This window comes from Dromiciops gliroides, chromosome 4 (genome assembly GCF_019393635.1).
Source record: "Dromiciops gliroides isolate mDroGli1 chromosome 4, mDroGli1.pri, whole genome shotgun sequence".
NCBI lineage: Eukaryota > Metazoa > Chordata > Mammalia > Microbiotheria > Microbiotheriidae > Dromiciops > Dromiciops gliroides.
This window is the reverse complement of record NC_057864.1, coordinates 474,974,642-474,997,503: the sequence shown is the minus strand read 5'-3', so window position 1 is coordinate 474,997,503 and position 22,862 is coordinate 474,974,642. Positions and strand designations below refer to the sequence as shown.

The following is a 22,862-nucleotide window of genomic DNA, read 5'->3' as shown; positions in this document are numbered from 1 at the left end:
GTCTTTTGTATTCCTTGGTATTCCTTCAGACTCCATCTGCTGGCCTAGCATGTGAAACAGCTTGAAGGGAAAGCAGAGTAGAGCCTATCTTAAGGCGAATCTAAGTTTTATAATATGCATAGGATATTGATCACTACTTTACATTTTTCCCCTCTTTCTGTGTAAATCCTCTAAAAGGAGTGCACTGTACCAAGTCCTGACTGATTGAGAATTCTTTTGATTTAATTTAATGGGGGGGGGGGCGGGCAATGAGGGTTAAGTGACTTGCCCAGGGTGACACAGCTTGTAAGTGTCAAGTGTCTGAGGTCTGATTTGAACTCAGGTCCTCCTGACTCCAGGGTCAGTGCTTTATCCACTGCGCCACCTGGCTGTCCCTAGAGAATTCTTTTGAAACAGGGTAGGGAAGAAAAAATGTGTGATGAGGGAATTCAGTATGTAAGACAACCTAAGTCTGGTACCTGGCTGGGATCTGTCTCTGTTGTCAGGGATTAGAGTCTAGTGTGAGGTATCCTGATATATAAAAAAGAGTAGCTAATTGGTGACTTAAGATTAGCAGGTCATCAAAGCCCATGGCTAACTGGATAATGAGGCCCTAGAATCCTTTTTTTACAGAATTTAACAAGAATTCTGAATAGCATATTAGCATTTGATACTGTCAGTAACCCTGTGATATGATTAGGGTCTGGAAGAAACTTTGGCCTTATGATTTATGTAGATGCATCTTTGGTGTTGACTTCACTATGTGTCATCTGCCATCTGAACCCACAGAAATATGGTTTTTTCCTCTCAGCATCTGTATTTACATTATTTCTCTCTACTACTGGGTAGTTTATATTCTTCCAGCCATTAGAATTGAGAAAGAAGCATTGAGAGATGTTCTTATTTGTAGATTTGATTCTTTGTCTACTGGCATTTACAGTTTCTTCCACTTACTAGTAATTAGATTCCATAGAGAAATACTGTAGAATATATGTTTTCATGGACTGTTCAATGCAATTCTTGGACATATGTGTTGTTAATTTCTTTGTAAATGTTTTTGACCATACGGGACCATTGGAGGTATGTGTTCTCCTGATGCTATTTTTTGTCAGGATTGCTTAAAGTGTGGAATTCTTGAGGAAGCCTGTTAGGGCCTAGAATGGAGCCTGTGAGGACAGTCTTTCTATACATCTTTGTCCATTGCCAAACCCTGTTCTTTATAACATTTCTCTGTGTTCCTTAAATATTTCTTATTATAGTTTTAAGATTCTCGCTGCCATTAGCTTCTTCACCATCTGTTAGTTAAACTTTTTTTTACCGTTATTTGTTTTGTTTCTTTTCCTTCACATCCCTGCCCCCCCATTTGAGATGATATTGACTAGATTTCAGTAAAAGAGTGTGTGTGTGTGTGTGTGTGTGTGTGTGTGTGTGTGTGTGTGTGTTCCTTTAGATATGAGGGGGTTTATTCCTTTCTATGTCATTGCAGGTGTTGCAGAAGGTGAAAAGGCTGCAGAGCTTCACAAGATGAGGGCCACGTCCCACCCAAATAGGACGACTGTCGATGCCGTTGAGATTGAAACTCTCAGAAAAACAGTGGAAGACTACTTCTGCTTTTGCTATGGTAAAGTACACATAAGGTAGCAGTTCTTCCAAGTACAACAAGCCCATGAGTTTATCTCGTAAACTTTGTAAAGAAAAGCATTTTAAGAGATTGATTTGCAAGTAGTAAACTAAACAATCTTAAGGAAGAAAGAGTTTTGGAATCTGTGCTGTCCTGGAAGGCCTATGTCTCCTGCTCTAGCCAATAAGCAGTCACATTCCCGAGACCTGTCTCCATTGCTCTTTAGGGTTCCATGTTGCTGGGCCAAAGCACCTCTTAGAGGTATCTGTTGTTTGCTTGAAGGGTGAAACTGTGCATCTACACTTTGGCCAAGCCAGTCACGTGGCCGAGGAGCCCCCAACAAGGCAGGCAAGTGGCTAGTTTAGGTTGGGTGTTTGGAAGAGAGTTATGTTGGGGCCTATGGCTGAATGCTAAACCTGCCTCTGGGGAATGGGATTTCAGGTCTAGCGGAGTCTCTGGAGCATGGTAGGAAGCCAGTTATTCAGCTCTAGGGCATGTTTACCAACACTCCTTTTGGTAAGAGAAAGCTGGTATCTGCTTTGGCATGCCTTTGTTTCCCAAGGGCCTTGCTTAAGTGGCCAGGAGGGCCTGCCTGAGGCCCAGCTCGTGGGCTCACTCAGTGGCAAAAGAGAAGAGCAGAGCGGCTCCCCTCCTCTGCCCTTCCCTCTCCTCCCCTCCCCCTCCAAGGAGGCTTCACAGTGAAAGATCTAGCAGTTAGGTTTTCATTTGTGAATGTGGGGCATTTTCATGGTTTCTGGCTGTACTTTGTCCTCATGGTCTTTGTCCCTTTCTGTCCCTTAGGTAAAGCCCTAGGCAAGTCCACAGTGGTACCCGTTCCATATGAGAAAATGCTTAGGGACCAGTCAGCTGTTGTGGTGCAGGGCCTTCCTGAGGGAGTGGCTTTCAAACATCCAGAGAACTATGATGTCACCACTCTGAAGTGGATTTTGGAGAACAAGGCAGGGATTTCTTTCATCATTAAGAGGTAAAGTGCCCTGTGCTTTCTTGTTTAGTGATTCATTGACCTGCTAGAGGACAGATCTCTCCTATAGGGTCCTTTCTTTGTTCTTTCTTGCAGCTTATTGCCATGGGTTCATATTCATGTTCAGTTTGCAAGCCATTGTAGTTACCCATAGGAATAATGTTGAGTGATGGTTTTTCTTTGTTTTCATGCAGACCTTTCCTGGAGCCAAAGAAGCAGCTGGGTAAGTGGCCCTTTATCCTAATCTGGGCATCAGATCAGCTCCATGGTTTTCTTCAGCCACTTTCTGGTGTCTGGCTTTTAAACATTTGTTTGTAAGTCTCTGTTATTAGAAGATGCTACTGTTTGCAGAGGTGGTGGAAAGAGTACGGGCTGGACCATCTGGAAACTTGAGGCCTCCCAGCCACATTTGGTATTTTCTGCCACGATGCTTGTCCCTCTGTTTCTCTACTAACCAGATAGGACAGAGGGCCCTCCCCCTACTTCTTGGAGATGTGGGGAGGGGAGATTACATAGGGAAAAGCTTTGGACTCTTGAGATTTCAAGGTATTATTTTAAGTCAGCTTTTTTCTACTTAGGTCTGAAGCTCTGAAGATGGGGGATCAGATTACTTTTAAACTGATGTCATAAAGAAGCTTAAGAAAGGCCTAGTAAGAAATCTGTAAGGAAAGGCATCAGTGAGCGAGAGGGAACAGAATAACCTTTCATTTTTTGTTCCTCACTATGACGAAAGGCATTTTATCCTGGCAGAGTCATATCTTGCTGCAATGTCTTATGGGTGAGGGAGGTTTCACTCTTACTTATTCTCCCCCTTGGAGTTCAGAGTGAAAGCTGAGAGAGGGCAGCTTGCACTTGTTGCAGTGCAAGTGTAGGTGTAGCCAGAGGGGCCACTCTCCCATTTCCCCATTATTTTAAGTAGCATCTGTTATTATGGTAACATCAGCAATGACATCCAGGAGGGATTAGCACCTCTCACTTGATGAGAGCCCTCTGCTGCTGAGTCGAATTGTCTCTTCATGACTTTTTTTTCGGCAGGGCAATGAGGGTTAAATGACTTGCCCAGGGTCACACAGCTAGTAAGTGTCAAGTGTCTGAGGCCAGATTTGAACTCATGTCCTCCTGAATCCAGGGCTGGTACTTTATCCACTGCTCTTCATGACTTTTTGAGGAGTATATTCTTGAACTTCTCAAGCAAAGGCTGGGAATCAGGGCTGTTCAGAACTAGGTAATGCAAAAAGTTGTTAGGGATTGTTAGAATTTCATCTCCTAACTAATATCATTCATCTATAAAATAGGTTTACATTTTTCTTGTTTCTCAATTATCTCTTAATAATTTTCAGGTCCTTTTGGAAATTTTAAATCTATTTCATGGCAGTAAGATGGTATAACCCCTTTTGTTTCCCTTCCAGGTGGTCGTGTATCTGTCACTGACTCTGAACGCTCAAGAATATCATCTCCAGGTGGAAGGTAGGGGTTATTTACTCAAAACTTCAACAATGGAAAAGTGCTTGGTTTATTTTGTTTGTTTGTTTTTTATAACAGTATTTAAAAGACACTTTAAATGTGTACAGATTTTATTATTACATTTGGGGGAAATGGCATTGCTACCCTTTCATGAAAAATATTTATCCAGTAAATACTCTCAAATTAATTTTTAAATTCACTATTATGACCACTCTGGTGTAGCTGGTCCTCAGGTGCCAACGATGTTGCTTTCCATTGTTTCAGCATGGAAGCATTTATTCTTTTTTTTCTATATCTCTTTCCTTTTAGTTGTCCAATCAAAGTGAAAACTGAGCCGACTGAAGATTCTGGTATGTATAATTAATTAGGATTGTTAAAAAGTAAAATATAAAACCAAATCCTTTCCCAGCTCTCTCCATTCAAGGGAAGGGCTATCTATGGATTCATTTAGTAGTCAGAGCATTTAAAAAATGACATTGGAGGGCAGCTAGGTGGCTCAGTGGATAAAGCACCAGCTCTGGATTCAGGAAGACCTGAGTTCAAATTTGACCTCAGACACTTGACCCTTAGTAGCTGTGTGACTCTGGGCAAGTCATTTAACCCTCATTCCCCTGCACCCCCCAAAAAAGAAAAAAAAAGACATCAAAGCATTGCACCTGGTGGCTCAGAGGTAGGATTCAGAAGGATAATTTTTAAATTAAAAAATCATAGCTTGTATTTATGAAGTTTAAGGTTGGCAGATGCTTTACTTGCATTACCTTCTTGGATTTGATTTGAATAAGGCTAGGAAGTAGAGCCTGTTACTGGTCCTTTTTTTTATGGATGAGGGAGCAGTGACTGAGGGAAGTTCAGGACTTGACCAGAATCTTACAGCTCTCAAGTGTCCCAAGGAAAAGCAAACACTCATCACTCTGTCTACTTTGCCACCCACCTGCCTCACTGGTGATCGTGGATTGATTTTGGCATCTGGTAAAATTATGTCTTGTTCTGGTCCCCTTGACCACCCCTTGCTTTTAGTCAGTAAGTTTTAGCAGGAAATAAGATTGAAAAGGAGACCTTTGAAGTGACACATAGACCACCCCAAAGATCAAAGGAGCATAATTTACAAATCACATCATCTCTTAACCAGAATTTGCATCTGGGTAATATGTGCTGAATTGGGGGTAGCTATGTAGGTTCTGTTGTTAGTCGTCTGGTCCCATGGTGAGTAAATTACAGACAAAATCCAGACCTCCGCTCTTCCAGACAGACCTGCAGCACATGTCATAGGAGCTGGTAACTTGGAAGTGTTATGAGTCCCTTTGAAATGATTTGCATACAATAATGAACTCAACCCAAGATGGCTCAGATTGGCCTTGATCTGTCCCCCCCAAAGCCATATAAAAATGAGGCTTCACACTTCTGCACCCCCACACTCTTCCCTCAGCTTCAAGTCCATGCCGCTGAAAACTCCCAACTCCCATCCATGTGTATGACCCTCTCTCTGCCTCTCCCTCCTTCTCATCCTCTTTCCCACCTCAAGTCCTGCCTCCATGCTGAGGTCTGCGTGGGTACCAGTCTCGCCATTTGTCTCTGTGCCTTATTAAAGTGTGGTTGCTGCCTCGTTTCCTGCTGCCAGTTGTGGTCTTTCCTTGTTAGTGCCCAAAGAAACTGGCATGCCTGCCCCTCTCTCATGATTTTATAAGTGAATTATCACCTTACATCCTTGCTGGTCTAGTAGAGTAGCTCGTTCCTACCTGGTCCTACCTGTACCTATAATATAGCCAGCAAGTGCTCAGTCTGCCTTGGCTTGAAGGCGAGGGAGCCTCACTCCTTTGTGAGGCAGGTCATCTTACTTCTGGATAAATGGAGTTACCAGGAAGTGTGTCCTTCTGTCGGATCAGCCACGTCAAGCCCAGATATTCATCCGTGGCCTGGTGCTCCTAGGTCATAGGATTGTGGCTTTATAGCAGGGCAGAACCTTCAAGGCATTTGGTCCAACTGCCTCATTTTATAGACGATGAAATGGAGGCCGACAGAGCTAAAGTACCTTGCCCAGGGTCACAGAGTGATCCGGCATGGATTTGGTTTTTTGTTTGTTTTGGGGTTTTTTTGCCGGGCAATGGGGGTTAAGTGACTTGCCCAGGGTCACACAGCTAGTAAGTGTCAAGTGTCTGAGGCCGGATTTGAACTCAGGTCATCCTGAATCCAGGGCCGGTGCTTTATCCACTGTGCCACCTAGCCGGCCCCCCCTCCCCCCCCCCCCCCCCCCCCCCCCCCCCCCCGCATGGATTTGAACCCTGGTCTTCCTAATTGCAAGCTGCCTCTGGTCCTGCTTCCTGAGGCCAAAGGGAGCTAATATGATTCCTCTTTCATGTGGTGGCTCTCCTTCAGATACTTGCTCTCTCCCCAAGTCTTTTCTAGTTCCATTATCCTCAGTTTCCTCTACTGCTCCCCAAGTGGAATCAACTTGAGACCTTTACACATGGAATGTAGTTCCTGAAGTGTGGTGCTCAGAATTGGGCACAGTCATTGTCACGCTTTGGTGGGATCAATGCTGAGGACGCTGGGACTCCTCACTGCCTCCTTATTCCTGGCAGATCTCTCTATAATACAGCCTTCAGCAACGTCCTGTTAGCCTTCTGGGCCCTTTGACCTTGGAGCCACCAAGACCTCACATCTTTGGCCAGTAAGCCATTCTGTACGTAGGCTTCCTCCATGTTGTGCTTGAGAAGTTTGTTTTTCAAATCAAATTCATTCCTGTAACTCATCTTCTTCCATTCAGCCTCCTATTACAACTTGTCAAGGCCTTTTGGAAACCGGACCGCCATGTAGTGTCGTAGCTCACCTTTCCGGGCCTTTGTCACTGGCAGACTTGTTGAGCACGCTTTCTGTTTCTTCATCCAGTGGCTTGATAGAAGGTTAAACAGCGGAAGACCAAGCAGACACATCTGGGACTTTTCATTGGAGAGCCCCTGCTGAGTCAAGCTGGAACCGCATAGGATTCCTCTTTGGCCATTCAGACAGTTTCAGGTCCATATCGCTAGAGCTCCCCTAGAGCTCATTTCTCTAGCTTTTCCAGTAGAATAGCAAAGGGGACTTTATCAAAAAAGGGCCTGGCCTTCATCCCCAGTTCTACCCCTTAATAGCTAGTTTGCTTCCCCTTTATGCTGTTTACTCATCTCTGAGTGGAGGGGTTTGGAGCAGAGCAGGTGGTCTCTAAACTAGCCTGGGGGTCCCAGGCGGCCTGCCAACTGCTGAGAGCTGAGAAGGTTTTTTACAGTTTTAAATGGGTAGTTTGCTGATCCCCAGACTAGATTCTCTCTAAAGCACCTTTCTAACACTCGTCTGTGGTCCTGGGACTATACTCAGTGTGAAGTTGACGCTCTTAAAAGAAGCGACCACTGACCCAAACAGAGCCCTCATTGCTCTTCTGCCTGCGGTCAGCTGTGCTGGGCAGGGCGCAGGTCAGGCTCAGTATCAGACGTAAGCAGCAGATGAACATGAGGAGGCAGAAGAGAGGCAGAGATGAGCTGGACATCAGGAAAAACCAGGAAGAGCTTGAGTGATCCCAGAGTGGTCGGTGCTGTCTGGGGAGGCAGCCTCTCCTCTCCCTGGAGGTTTCCAAGCAGCTGTGCAGTCACCTCTCCCCACTTTGCAGAGATGGATGTTCTTGAGGGGATTCTTAGTCACATTTGGCTTGGGATCAGTGTTCTCTGTAGTTCCTTCAGCTCTCAGAGTCCATGATCCATCACAAACCCGACCTGTTCTAATAAGCTGCTGACTGAAAAGGGGGAAGTGAAGGAATGAGATGACTCTGACAAGCAGCATTTCCGAAGGAAGTTTAACCCTGCAAAACCACACAGTGATGCGGCCTGGGTGATCCCTCCAAATGACCCTGCTGCTCTCCAAGGACAAACCCACGGGAAGATGAAGACCCTGCAGGGACTGTATGAGGTCCGTCTGTGCCACAACATTCCAAGGGCATTTAGGCCTAAGGCCAGGAGGGTCCAGACAAGCAAAAGCCAGATGGACCTGCTTGTGTTGGCAAGGCTACGTTCTTCCAGGGCAACAGAAGTGCCCAAAAGGTATTCCAGGGTCAGCTCTGAAGATATATCAGAGGTCAGTGTTCTCTGAAAAAGAAGAAAAGATCGTGATCAGCAATCGTGATCAGCACTTAAAAAACACAGAGAGGAAGACCTCAGCTCTCACTAATGCAGACATTTCTTTAAATGTGTGTGTGTGGGGGGTGATGCTCACACCTTTACATCCACACAAGTGGTAAAAGCCACAGATGTAAAATCTCGTATTTAATTTGTAGCCTTCTAAAGCCTGGGCCTTGTGAACCGGGAGCCCACGGTTTGTGAACTTGGGTGGGGACAAATTACAACGTCATTTTTATTATTTCTATCTGTTAAGGGCTAAAATTCTAGCTAAACTGTCTAAAATATCTAATGAGTGGTCGCCAATCAATTACAAGCTTTAGCAAGAGTTAGACTTTTAAGCATTTATTAAGGAGAATAAGAATTTGGTAAAGAGAGAGAAAAAGGCCTAGATTCCTATCTATTAAAGGGAGAGCGCATTTCTAGCTCCCTTCTCCACCAGCGTCCCCAGGAAAGAGCGCGAGACTGAGCGCCAGTCTCTTCCTTCCTCCTCCCACTAGTCCGCGTCACTTCCTGAATCCTGAAGAAAAGACTCCTGGTCTTGCCCTCAAAGACCTTCCCTTCATGGGCAGAACTCTTCTACAGTACGTATCCAGCAGGTGGCATTATTCCAATCGTTACATAACTGAAATTAAGCATTTCTTTGAAGTATTTCAGAATATTTTTCTGAAGAGTCCATAGGCTGCCAAAAGGGCTCATGACACAGACGAGGTTAAGAACATTTTGATGAGGGAGAACAAAGTATTTCCCTTCTGTATGTCAATCCTGTAAGACAGAAATAACACGACAGTGGAAGACCTTCATTCCAAGAGGAAGTGGGATGTGTTTGCTTAGTGTCTGGGAAGATGGGTACAAAAGCACAAGCTGAAGGATTCCCATTGGGGGCTGTTTGCCTGAAGCTTCTGTCTGCAGCCTGCCTGCGTCAGGCTCTAGGACATGAGTTCAGATCTCAGCTCTGCTCTTGTGTGACCCAGGGAAGGGAATACAATTTGTCGGCCTCAGTGTCCTTCCCTGTAAAATGAGGGACTTGGGGTTATATCAAGGAAGTCTTTAAGACTGTATTTGGGGAACGTGTCTTCTAAAATATTTTAATAGCTGTATTTCAGTATAACTGGTTTTATTTGTAATCCTACGTATTTTGTTTATGCATTTAAAAACATTCCTAATTTCACCAGATGGCGCCAGCGTCTTTGACTTAGAAAATATTTAAAGAACTCCTGAGCTGGAGGATGTCAGCCCTTCCTGTGAACTCCACAGAAATTAGAGCAGTGGTTCACATTTGTTTTTGTTTTTTTTTTAATGCATCCCGAGGCTTACTGACATCAGGTAGTTGGTCCCAAATACTTCATCAGGCTGAATAGTTGGCCTTGCTTCCAGTGAGCTCTGATTGCCTCCTGGAGCTGAACGAGGAGGTGAGGCTGAAGGACATTGGGGAAGTGGGGACCAACCAGGCTTTCAGTCATCTCAGAAGCGGTAGCCCCAATCTCGGTTAAGCTCTCATTGTTCTTCATTGATGGCTATGAATCCTAGGCTATATAAGGAGTTAAAATGACAGCCCCAAAGCTAGTAGGCCTCAGCATGTTTTCATTATCAGTGGACACAGGCCCAGACCTACATGAAGGACTTGATGTCTGCTTACAGAGAAGGAGATAGTGGGGGGACATGATTCAGGTACGTGCTGTTTCAGCACCTCCCTAATACTCGCTGCACTAGGAGAAGGAGGTCTCTTTGCTCTTGGGGAATATCCTCTTAGGGGCTATGGGAAAACCCTGCAGAATGACATTCTGAGGCACAGAGAGCTGAGGGCTTCTCTGCTGATTAAATCTCCAATCCTCTGGAAGGAGTTCCTTAAATAAGAGCTTAGGAGTATAAAGGAACCAAAAGAAATTTTTTTTAAGTTGAACAAAATAGAAGCTATTTTATTGTGGGGCCATTTTGCTTTAGTCTGGATCTTATGTCTTTATTAACCTTAACATGTTGATCCTGTAGCTTTTTCAAAGACCATTCAAATTGGGTTTTGTTGTTATTTAGTTGTTTTCAGGCACATCAGACCCTTTGTAACTCCATTTGGGTTCTGGTTTTTGGTGTGGGTTGGTTGGTTTTTGTCAAAGACACTGGAGTAGTTTGCCATTTCCTTTTCCAGTTTATTTTACAGATGAGGAAACTGAGGCAAATAGGGTGCAAACTAGGATATTCAGTCACATGAGGATTAAGAGGCTCGCCCAAGGTCACACAGCTAGTCAGTGGCCATATTTGAATTCAGGTCTTCCTAAGTCCAAGCCTAACACTCTGTCCACTGCACCCCCCAGCTGCCCTTCAGCCTTCTGTCGAACATTTGGTTTAATTTGGTGAAGCAGCAAATAAATGTTGCTCTGCATTGACTAAGATTACTCACCACTCCTCCCCCCCCCAAGAACAAAGTATTACAGAGACTGGGAGGACAATCACCTTGTTCCCAGGTTACTCACTTATCTGTCTGCTAAAAGTCAAAGCTTAATACTATTTTTTCAAAAGATTATTATTGTTTGTTCCTTTGGGAGATGATGTCATGACTTGCAGTGAATTGGATTTAAATGAAGGAGGGCTGTGCAAAGTCACCAGCCTCACTCTGTCCTCGAGCCATCTGGGACCACTGGCAAGCTATACACATCAGGACAAATGGAGATGGCCCTGGATGTTTGAGGCAGTCAGGGTTAAATGATTTGCCCAAAGTCACGCAGAGAGTAAGTGTCAGAGGTGAGATTTGAACTCAGATCCTCCCAATTTCAGGACCAGTGCTCTATCCACTGGGCTACCTAGCTGCCTCCTTTTAAAAGTTAGACCTCATTTAGTTGATTATTTTTCCTTAGTTTTATGACATTTTTAATGAATAGTTATTTAATTTATTATGTTGTCATTAGTTTCATGACTACTAAAAACTTTTCAAAATGTGGCAAAATCTCATAAAATGATACAGGAGCATGATTCAGTACAGTTCTTAAAGTAGAGCAGAGACTGGCAATCACAAGTTTACGTTTGTGTGCTTTCACTGAAGCACTTCACAATTTAAAACTTCAGGCTGTTCTTGCTTTTAGGGGACAGGTGTGTAAATTTCTAAGTGTCCAGAGCCAAACTTGCCCCAGAAAGCTGACATCTCTCCTCTGCTTTCTCTTCCTGGGAGAATGGTTTTTGTTTCAGTACAAAGTACTCGGGGCAGTTCTCTGAACTGGCCTTGGATTTCCTGTCCCTTGCACCCCCATCTCATCTAAGGTCAGACCCAAATGCTGCTGCCTCCACATGCCAGGAGTGTTGCCCTGCTGTCAGGATTTCTGTGGCAGCACACATTTCTTTTGCCTGCACTAATCCAGTTTCCTTCCCACTCCACAGAACAACATTTGTTAATTTCCCACCTCCATCTCAGGTCGGTTTTTCTCAGCATTCTCCAGATGCCTGGAATGGGCTGCCTCCTTGCCATCTGCCAAATCTTTCCTTTTTCATCCTTTAAAAACTACATTCCTCCCAAACCCTCCCAGAGCCCGGTGCCTTAGCCTGTGGTTTCTGCACCCTCATCGTCAGCACGGAAACGATAATCCTTGGAAACCCTGCTCTTTGTGACCCTTTGGAGAGCAGAGGTGCTGCACGTTGGTTACCAAATAAATCTGTTAAAAGTATGGAAATAACATTCAAAGGCAGCTTTGTACACCTTTGAAACAGCAGCATTCTCAGGTGAATGAATTGAGTTGATTTCAATTTAATAAACCACTGAACACTAAATAAAAGTTTCTGGGAGAGACAGTGCAGTGCCCACAGTAGGTGCTTAATAAATGAGTGTTGCTCAGTTTACAGGAATGGAGTAATTCAGCAGTAGCATCTAGAGTATTTTAGAAGTCAGCTCAGTAATGCTGAGTATGTAGTTATACACCAAAACCCACAGCCCCTCCCCCTCTGCCTCAACCCATCATTTTATTTTAACCTTGTAGATTATTGTAAAATTAAGATAATTTGCTTTTTCATTGAACATTTCTTTACAAAATAATGTGAACTTGAATTGTCAAAGCTCCTAGTGTTTTTTCCACTCACTGACTTGGAATCAATATTAAGTCATGGTTTTTTTTCATCAGTTTCTACCACATTTTAAAATAGACAATTCCTGTCTGAGGATTCTCTCTTAAGTATTTAATTAAGTCTGAGCAGAGTTTGTGCCCCTTTTATAACTGTTATCTTAGGCTGTTTTAACATGTCTTCCTATGATAGGAACACATGGAGGTGGCTGCCTTGTGCTTTCGGAGGCTTGATAGGCCTATAATCCTCATTGGACTTTTCTCCTTCACATCACCTTTTTCCCTGCAGCGAGCAGACGTGTATTTATTCCTCAAAGATGTGGTGACAGACCTACTAAGTGCTGGAGCCTGGGGAGGAGTACATGGAAGTGTAAACATGGCCCTGACAAGAGTATTCAGGAGAGTTGAGAAAATGATAAAGAGCATGGGGTCAGGAGTGTTCCACTAAGTTCTAGGGAGGAAGTGAGTTTCTTACTTTAACTAAAGAAACAAACTCTGCACCGTTATTCGCAGTTATTTTAGTTTTGTGTTTTGGATGCTTGTCGGGAGTCCTTTGGGTTCCTTATGGAGCTTCAGAGAAGGATTAAAAACCCTGAAAACCAGGCCCTTTCGTTTCGCAGGTTCAGGGGGGAGCCAGGTAAGGGGGAGGCAGCGACAGTGGAGGAATGTTGGTGTCGGAGTCCTAGCCCACCGAGCGTTTCCCCCACGATTGGCCCCATGCAGACCCTGACCCATGACTCTGCTTGAGATTTCTGGATCCATCTTCACTCGTGACACCAGGGCAGCTCCCATGGTCTGAGGCAGGGAGGTGTGGGGAATCTTGAGGCATTGAAAATCCCGAAGTTACCGGGGTGGGGTGGTAAGAGACTGCCCTAGGACCACAGAGGTCAGGAAGTTAATTCTAACCCATCCGAGATCGCTTTGGGGATGTGGTGGGTCCTTATTTGGTTTTAAATTGGGAGAAGGCCCTTTGGGGACACAGCTTTGTGCCTCCCTCCCATGTTATCTTGTCACCTTACCAGTGGAAGGAGGGCATGTAGAAGTGCCCCCCAACCACCAGAGGGCATCCCAGCAGCGACTGCTCAGAAGACAGGAGCATCCCCATTCCCACGCAAAGTTAATGGCCTTGCATGTTAATTTTCTGGCAGCCCTAGTCCTGTTCTTCTTTTAGTGACTCTCTGGGGCAGCTAGGTGGCGCAGTGGATAGAGCACTGGCCCTGGAGTCAGGAGGACCTGAGTTCAAATCCGGCCTCAGACACATGCTAGCTGTGTGACCCTGGGCAAGTCACAACGCCAGTTGCCTCAAACATCCAGGGCAATCGCCCACCCCCAGTCATCTGGTTGTATAACTTGCCACTGGTCCCAGATGGCTCTGGAGGAGAGAGTGAGGCTGGTGACTCTGCACAGCCCTCCCTCACTTCAGTCCGATTCAGTGCAAGCCTTGACTTCACTCTCCTTTTCCAAAAAGGATAAACTACCACAACTTGAGTGGTAGTTTGTGTTTAGGTTTCCCCAGGCAATATGAAAAGACCTTTAGCCTAATGGGGTGGAAGCTTTTGAGTCTTTTGGTGGGGGGTAGGGGGTGGTCATGGTCCTAAGTACCTAGTCTTTGGTTATCCCACCCATAAGCAGTTAATATCACTTGGGAGTGTTGCCTCTTGGGGTAGGGGGTGGGGTGCAAGGCGGGCTGGGAGGTTGTGCTGGACTGGTGACCCTTGGGCTATCCAGGCTGGGTTTGGAGGACAATCCCAGTTTCCGGTCTCCGCAGTCTGCACAGCAAAGCTCCTCCAGGGTTTGGAGGAGGGAGGGGAGGGAGGCCAAGAAGGACCCACCCATATTATCCGGGGCTTAAGTGAACAGGGCTTCCAGCCATGCCCTTCCAAAAAGCTAACCTCCTTCTAGGGGCTTTTCTCTGAGAGCTTGGGGCCTAAAAGACCTTGAAATGCAGAGAGGGTGCCTGGGCTTCTTTCAGCTCGGGGACTGGGGCGGGCCATCCATCCCACTCCGGCTGTATACATACAGATTCCCCTGGGAGCCTGCATTATAATGCGGGCTGCCTGAGGCCAGAAAACTCCTGGCATTTGAATCCCTATCTTTTCCCAGGCCCTAAACCGGCTTCCACATTCCCCAGGGAAGTGCCTTATGTATGTTGAAAGGGAAAAAAAAAAGTCCTAAAAAGATGAGAAATGGGGGTGGGGAAGAGTACTGAGGGACCCCAGGGTAAGGGGAGAAATGGAAAACTCAGACCTTGTCCGCGTGATTGAAAGTTTAATTCTTGTGGCACCAACTTGGGAGGGGGTGACATTGCTGGGGCTTCATAGAAGAATTAAGATGAGCCAGTCACGAAAGCCACGGGCACTTTGATGTGGCCAAGGGAAGACAATGGCTGAACTGCAAACACCCGGTGGGGTGCAGGGAAGGGTTACAGGGAGGAGACTTGGGAGGGTGAGGAGGGCAGCCCAAACTGACATTTCCAAAGTAGAAGTCTGGTCTCGAGGCCCTAGAAAAGGAAGATAAGTTAGTGATCTTGGGAGAGGCTGCTTCCTGGGTCACACCCAACACTGCCGGGAGGGTGGGGGGTTGGGATTTAGGGCTGGTCATTCTTTTTGTAAGGAGGAGTGGAGCTCTGTGTAGAGAACCTCATTGGTTATCTACCCTGAGATCACAGATGGGGAGGTGCCAAAGACTGGAATCTTCCAGAGGGTCAGCTTCTGGGTATTCAGAGGGCTGAATTTCAAGACCAAGTGCTGAGCCTAGGACCTTCCTTCCCCCTCTGCTAAGGACAGCTTTGGGTTAAGTAGGTTATATGTCTTCACCAGATTTAACATCTTTAAACTAGTTTTTTTTTTTCTATTTGACATAATAAGTGGCTAAAAATTGACCGGTGATCAAAACGCAGTTTTTGCCTTTTTTGTTTCCTTTAAAACTAAACCAAAAAATTTTTAAGATAAATAAACCGAAGAAATTAAGATTCGTGGTTTATTTGTAGGAAGTCAATCCGAACCCTTTCAAGACCTCCAGTCCTGCTGCAGTGAGGAAAGGTGTGACCCAACTTTGATCATACCCTAATTTTATCATGTTAAGCCAGCCTTGGGGTTTGGAAGTTGTGAGAAAGTGGAATTTCTCCTACTCATGGAGTCTGATCTGAAAATGGGTAATGTTTCTGGTTTTGTTTTTAAAGGCATCTCATTGGAAATGGCAGCTGTTACAGTTAAGGAGGAGTCCGAAGACCCAGACTACTACCAATACAACGTTCAAGGTAATGCCCTCCTGCCCCTGTGCCTTTGGCAAGCTTGGCGCCAACCCCCTTCCTTCCAGCTGGTTTGGTCATAAACCTGCTGGTAACCAGCAGTGAGGAAAGATGTTGGGGGCAGACGACTTATTTTGACCAAAACAATCTTCTAGGAAGAGAAAGGCACAGTCTGGATTCATCTTTGACTTGTAGTGTGTAGTACTGGACAAAGCCCGAGAGAGATTTCTGGAGGATCCTGTAACGCTTGGTGGGGCCAGGATTGGGGTGGGTTTCTTCTTCCCCAAAGTGCCTTTGTTTGTAGCTTGGCCTAAAGATTGCTACGTCCTTTCATCTGTCCTTGCCTGCATTATCTACAGATCTAAGCCACCGATAAATTGTTATTTCGAAGCTCACATTTGTTATAATTTGCTTTCCCCTTTCATGAATTGGGAAGGAATTGATTAGAAATTTGTCTGAATTCTGTTTATCTCAGTGCATTCATTGATAGGGATCCTAGTTTCTTGGTAGAGATTCTTCTGATTGATTTCTTTTTCTTTAAAAAGTGTTTTATTATCGGAAGACTTGTGCTTTTGTTCTTTTTTCTGTTCAAGACGTGTATGTTAAGCTGTTGATATTTCAGTATTGATCCCTGGAATGATTTGCCTGGGACCATTTATATAAAATTAACATTTCGATGTGTTCAATTTGTTTGTGTCCCTCGAATTACTTGTGCCCATGAATAACTTTGGGGTGGATACAATGTAATGTGGTTCTTGGAGGTGTCTTTGCACCCCTAGTGCCTGGCCTTAATCAAATAAAATGCTCATGGAATCAATGAACTTATTAAAAATTGATGCAACTACTGATGTTAGTGATGAACATTTTGGAAATTCATGAGCTTAGTTTGTATGTGGTTGCATATTATTAATTGTTGTGCATGTGTTTTCTGTTTTATTCCAGATGTGTTACCTTTACTCAGAATTTTAAATACAGGCTGTTTTAAGTTTTATGAACTAGTTAGGGTTCCCACAGTTGCAATTACATAAATGGAGGTTAGCTCACAAGAGTCTGATTTAATCAGTAATGTAGCTCAAATATATGATGAAGAGTAGCAAAAGAGAACATTACAGTACTAATGGTTATAAAAATAGACAATAAAGAGGTTGTTTTTGGTTTTGGTTTTTTTAATATGTATCCATTCTAGTAGAAGAACAAGTAGCTTTATTTTAGAGAAACTTGGAGACTCTGAAGAGGGCTGAGTACTTTCAAGGTCTTTAGAGGTTGCTGCTATTCTTTTATCATGTCTGATTTCACTTCAGAACTTAGGAGGGGGCAGGCCTCACAAATGGAATGGAGGTTTTCCCCCCTAAAATAATCAGGGAAGAGGGTTTTGGGGGTTTTTTTGTAAGATATTACAAGAGGTGCAATAAACAAATCAGTGAAGAGAAGGGTTAGCCTGTGCATGGAGATGTGATTGGCAAAGATGTTCTGGAAGTCGTTTGGCTGATCATTTGGGGGAGTGCAGTAAATTCTTTGCTTTCTTAACCCTGACTAGGTGGCTGGCAGGTTTTCTGTAATTAGCCAGAAGCCCAAGAAAGCGGTCTTTCATTTCAGAATTTGTACTGGTTGATTTTTGCTTTGTACTGGCTCTCTATAACCTTTATTTATAAGCCTTGATTGAAGGGGCAAGAGGCTGGTGCTGGTTATAATGATCAATGTTGTGTTGGAGAAACAGTGAAAGGAATGTGCTGTGAACGTGTATAATCTGCATCAGTGTATAGGTTTAGCAGAAGCTTCAAAGAGGATTCTCTAAGTAGGTACATATAATGTATGGGATGTGTGTAGGTGTACCATGGAGATCAGTAACTCGTTTTATGATTTTATGACAGTAGCAAAAACAGTAATTTAACCTTTAAAAAAAACCTTTCAGGCTGGTCAGAAAGACAGAAGTATCTTCTGGTGAAAACTACTGGGAAGCTTCTCTCTAAATAAATTTACAAGTGTATTAACATGCTAATATGCCACTGTTTATAGTAAAATGCTGTGGTTGTTCACTTAATGTGACTTTATGTATACTTTTAATGAAGATTTTTCTTTCCTTTAAAAATGCTAACTAACACTTTGCAGGTATGCATGCATAAGTATCTTAAAGTATTGTGTCCTTGATTCTGTGCTAACCCTAAGCACTCATTTTGTGTGTTCATAAAACAAGCTTCATAGTCCTAATGTAGTGTGCATTGTGTGTCATTTGTCATAGAATTTAAGTAGAAAAGAGTTAGAAGCAAAGAAGACCTGAGGAAAAAATGTAAAGAGCACTTAAACATTTAACAGTTTTAATGTATAAGTAACACCCTAGGCAATGGCAAGGGGCACTGGAGACTTAGTTACTACCATATACTTGCAATATGGAAAGTGTAGGTAGTTGAAGAATTGATATGGTTTAATCCTTCTACCCCAAACTGGATCCTATTAGATCCCACTACCTATTTTTATCTTTTAAATACATTTTATTGGCATTTTGTTTTTGTTAGTAACTTTTTCATATAAACTTCTCCTTCCCATCCACACACATAATCATCACCTCTACCATGAAATAAACGCTCCCTAATTTATTGCCAAAGAAAACAGCTGACACAGTGACCGTGGACGGGACTCACTTTGTTTATTCCACATCTTGTAGCCATGGTTTTCTACCTCTTTACTGCAGGGATCAAAGGTGCTTTCTCATCTCTTCTCTGGTGCCATTTTTGGTCTTTCCAATGACTCAGGATCTAGCCTCATTTTAGTATTCTTCTTGTTTGTCTTAATTGTGGCAAATTTTGTGTACTGTTCTCTTAGTTCTGCTTACTTCTGCCTGAATCATCTCATACGCCTCCCCGCTTCCCTGCATTCCCTAATTCTTAACGGTGTCATAATTATTACATTTATATTTTACAATTTCAGTCGTTCCTCAATCAGTGAATCCCCACTTTGTTTGCAGATTTTTGGTGCTATGAAGATTCAGGGTCTTTGTGTCTTTGACCTTTTAGATTATAGGCCCAATTCTGGAATCCCTGGCTAGTCATTTTTGCCTCATCAGTCAGAATTATTGGGCCAGTTCACAGCCCTCCAGTGATGGCTCCTTCCAGCTTTTTTATCTTTGTCATTTTGCTGTTTCTTTCATTGATTTGGAGCACTCTTTGGATATAATTGTTCAGTTTCTAGTCTTTTGAAAATGTATTTTTCCTCATCCTTTGATCAGACCAGATGTCCTGATCTTATCCAGACTGGAGACACTGCAGTCACTTGAGGCCTCATTCCCGGAGAAGCCAGCTGGCTCTGCTTCCCCCACTGTCTTGGTGTCGCCCCAGCTTAGCCCCTGCCCCTTTGGGATCCGCTAGCTTCTGCTTCTCACGAGCTGATTGCATCATAGGCTCCTGCCCTGCATGGCCAGAGTGGCCGTCATCTTCCAGTTGGTGGTGTTAATCACCTGGAGAGCTTGGCCTCCTGTCTTTTAGTTGGTGCCCTTCTTTTCAGGCTCTTCCTTTAACCTTGAGATCCTCAGTAGATATGGGCAACATGGGCGCCTCACTGAGGCTGAGGGGAAAAGTCTCGTCTGCATCTTTCCTACTTCTATTTTTTTTCTTTCCCGTAGCAGATATTAGTGATGTCATGCTAACTACAAGAAAAGTAAATAATTTGCAGAAACTTTTAAAGGTGATATGGATAAACTGTCACAAAATACTTTGACCTTAAGTTACTTTTCAGTCAAAAAACATTTGCAGTAGAAGGCACATCAAATTCCTTTATTACTGATTATACAATCAATCTTGTACTATAGGATTGATAATATTCGATACTTATTATGACCTTTGCTCAGCTCTTTTTGGTCTTGTATTTTAGTGAGTAAGATAAAGAACACAGCCTGATATATAGTAGAAATTAGAGTCAGAATGTATATGGGGTTTCCAGTCTTTACTACCTCTTCACTGTATAATCTTTCAGTGAAAAGATGTTCCCTTCCACTGCTAATTCCAGCAGTCCTGATGCAAAAATGGGGAAGGTGTTCTGAGTGAACAATACCAATTACATACAATTATGCATTTTAGTAGGCCAGTAATGTTGTGATCATCTAAAGTCTAACTTGAAAGTAATCTGTACTAAAAAATATTCCATTTCTACCTAGTTAAAAATTCGTCTGATTCTGATTTTGCTATGAAGTTTGATTATACATAATAATGAAGCAAATCTACATCTGTGTCTTTTTGTTCTATTGGGTGTTTATTTTTTAAAAAACTGTGATCTTATGATATTATTGCTTTTTGCGATGCCTTCTTTTCCTCTTAAATTAAAACAGGAAAGTTTTATCATATAATTTTAATATATTATCACCTCTTTTGACTATGTTTACATAGCTAACCCCCTAGCCTTTATTAGCAAAAAATTATTTTAAAATTCTTCCCCTTTCCTGAACCTCCATGTCCAGTCAGTTACCAGATCTCCCTGGCCTAGGCCTGGGCCTGGACCCTCATTGCCTCAGATGCCTCTCTCTTTTTTCAGGGTCTGCCTTGCGTTGTTCCTTCCAGAATCCTTACCTTGACTTCCTCTACTCCATTCTTCCTTAGAGATTACATTTTTCTTATTTGTATATGGGTTGTTTGTTCTTGTTCTTAGCAGGATATGAGTGCCTGGAGGGCCGGCATCTTTCTGTTCTTTGTTAATAAGTTATTGTGGAATGAGCAAAGGAATTTCGGGTATAAGTATAATACTGAGTAGTGAGTTTTCAGGGATTCCATAAACAGAGATGGGAAGGAAAACAAATGACACTTTTATTTTCTCTAACCTTTGGTTTCCTTTGCCATTCTCTGTATTTTATGTTATGGATTTAAAATACTATGGGGGGGGGGGTGGCGCAGTTGATAAAGCACCAGCCCTGGATTCAAGAGGATCTGAGTTCAAATCTGACCTCAGACACTTGACACTTACTAGCTGTTTGACCCTGGGCAAGTCACTTAACCCCAATTGCCTCACCCCCCCCCCCCAAAAAAAACAAACCCAACAACAACAAACAATAAAATAAAATAAAGTACTAATCAGAGAAGGGATCTACTGCTTCAGTGCCAAAGGAATCTATGATACAAAGTAAGATCAACCCCTGATCTAAACTGTTGATGAAATTATTAAATATTTATGGTTGAGAACTAACATGACTATGAGTATAGAAATTTGATTGTTTACCTTATCAGGGAACCCAAAGGTCTCATGATGGCCTTACTATAAACCAACTTAGCTGTGACAGTTTGTGGCTGGTATTTCAGTAGGCGATAGATGTAACAGTGATTTAATAATTCCTTTTCACACATTTAGTAACGTTGTGGCTTTTCTCATTCTATACCAGGCCAGGAAGCACACTGTTGGAGGTAGAAGTGCCTGTGGCTCAGTAGTTAATATCCTCGTACAATTCAAGGAGCTCTCTGAGCCAAATCCAGGTGGACCCTTTCAGGAGAGGAAGGCATTTAGGGCTTCCTCAGAAAACCCCTAACTATTCCCTCTCTATGTGGGTCCTTTCTAAAAAGGATTCCTACTGCTCCTACATATCTTACCTGGAACTACTGAAGCATTCTGGTGGGCAACTTAGAGCCTTCCTCCCCTCCGCACCCACCAACCCCCAGGTCCATAACCCCAATACCAGAAGTGTTCAACCCACTGTATGGAGCCAAGACCAACACAGGATCGCAGCAAACTGGCAGAGCATCCTCTTTGCGCTAGTGCTCATCAAAGGGGCAGCTCTTCAGCCAACCGGCCTTCACAAAAGAGAGAGCAGGAGTAACACTCAGAGCACTGGAGGCTTCTGAAGCTGTTTACAGACATTTGTGGTTTGGGTTGTTTGTTGGCCAGAGCACTGAGGGTGTTTGGGGCTGCTTCATTCAACAGGCTTTCCAGAGGTGAACAGAATTCATCATCAGGTCCTTGCTCACACCGGGAGTGCAGCACAACTTATTTCCTTTTGTGTCCTTTGTCCTTACTCTGACTTCCATGGTCTCATGACATGATGTAGCCTGACAATAGCTCCCCACTCTTGGCAGCTTCTGAGGAGAAACATTAGAAGGTCCTTTAAGGATTCATTGATTCATTCCATTAATAGTAGTTGTTCAGTCCCATTTGAGGTTTTCTAGAAGTGGTTTGCCAGGTGAGGAAATTGAGGCAAACAGGGTAAAAAGTGACTTGCCCAGGGTCACACAGCTAGTAATTGTCTGAGGCCAGGTTTGAACTCGGGAAGATGAGTGTTCCTGACTTAAGGCCTGGCTCTCTGTGTAGGTTTGATTGTTAGAATAAATTTGTGAGTTGAGCACTAACAAATGGATGCTTTCAGACAGTCAGAGAAAGAACTTTGGGGTTTTTGCCCTTTCCTGCTTTCCAGTCTCTTTGTTATAATCCCTATGGATGTTAGAAGAGACTGAAGTGAGGCAGCTAGGTGGTGCAGTGGATAGAGCACTGGCCCTGGAGTCAGGAGGACCTGAGTTCAAATCCGGCCTCAGACACTTGACACTTACTAGCTGTGTGACCCTGGGCAAGTCACTTAACCCTCATTACCCTGCCAAAAAAAAAAAAGAGAGAGACTCAAGCGGAGTAAGAACTGGTTCATGACTCACATGTCAGCATGTAGCTGCTGCCATTTTCTAGGAAGTACCCTCAGAATACATGTTTTATGAGACAGAGTGAGCGATCTTCAGCTCTAAACAGATCTAGTGTGATATCTTCAAAGAGATTATCTCCAGTATAAATTACTTAAATTTTCTGTATTACAAGGGAAAAAATTTGGACCAGTTTTTGAAGATTGGGAACAAAGCATGACTAGGCATGTGCTTTGGGATGGGTCACACTGGGGTTCTATTGCTGGCATTGTTCGGTTGCCTTCAATCAGGAGACCCTCCAATTAGACAAATTGCCCTGAATGCCACTATAGCTTTATATGCCTAAATGCCTTCTTTGGAATCTGTTTTTTTTTTCTTTTTTTTTCTTTTTTGTGAGGCAATTGGGATTAAGTGACTCGCCTAGGGTCACACAGCTAGCGTTAAGTGTCTGAGGCCGGATTTGAACTCAGGTCCTCCTGACTCCAGGGCCAGTGCTCTATCCACTGTGCTACCTAGCTGCCCCCTAAATGCCTTCTTTAGAAAAGTCCAAGAAATATTTCCCCAAGCCACATTATAACAAATAATATTTGCTTATGGAGGTGTGTGTACACTTCTGTAAATAAGATTTTTGTAAATGTACATTGAGACTAGTGGCTCAGTCTGTTCTGTCACAAAGGATCTTCAAATTGTCTTTTTATGAAAATGTTGTTCAGTCGTGGCTAACTCTTTGTGACCCCATGGACCATATCACACCAATCATGTCTACGGGGTTTTCTTGGCAAAGGTAT

General features: G+C 43.5%; 1 protein-coding gene across 20 annotated transcripts in view; it reads left to right on the top strand.

The window, feature by feature from the left end:
• The window catches only part of GTF2I (general transcription factor IIi), a 96,528-nt gene that overhangs the window by 29,103 nt on the left and 44,563 nt on the right, over positions 1-22,862 (top strand). For all 20 annotated transcript variants that reach the window (XM_044004371.1, XM_044004378.1, XM_044004376.1 and 17 more), the window contains exons 4-9: positions 1,466-1,600; positions 2,402-2,585; positions 2,777-2,805; positions 3,992-4,049; positions 4,356-4,396; positions 15,410-15,487. In XM_044004371.1, coding sequence (XP_043860306.1) covers positions 1,466-1,600; positions 2,402-2,585; positions 2,777-2,805; positions 3,992-4,049; positions 4,356-4,396; positions 15,410-15,487 — 525 coding nt within the window. The remainder of the gene's footprint in view (positions 1-1,465; positions 1,601-2,401; positions 2,586-2,776; positions 2,806-3,991; positions 4,050-4,355; positions 4,397-15,409; positions 15,488-22,862) is intronic.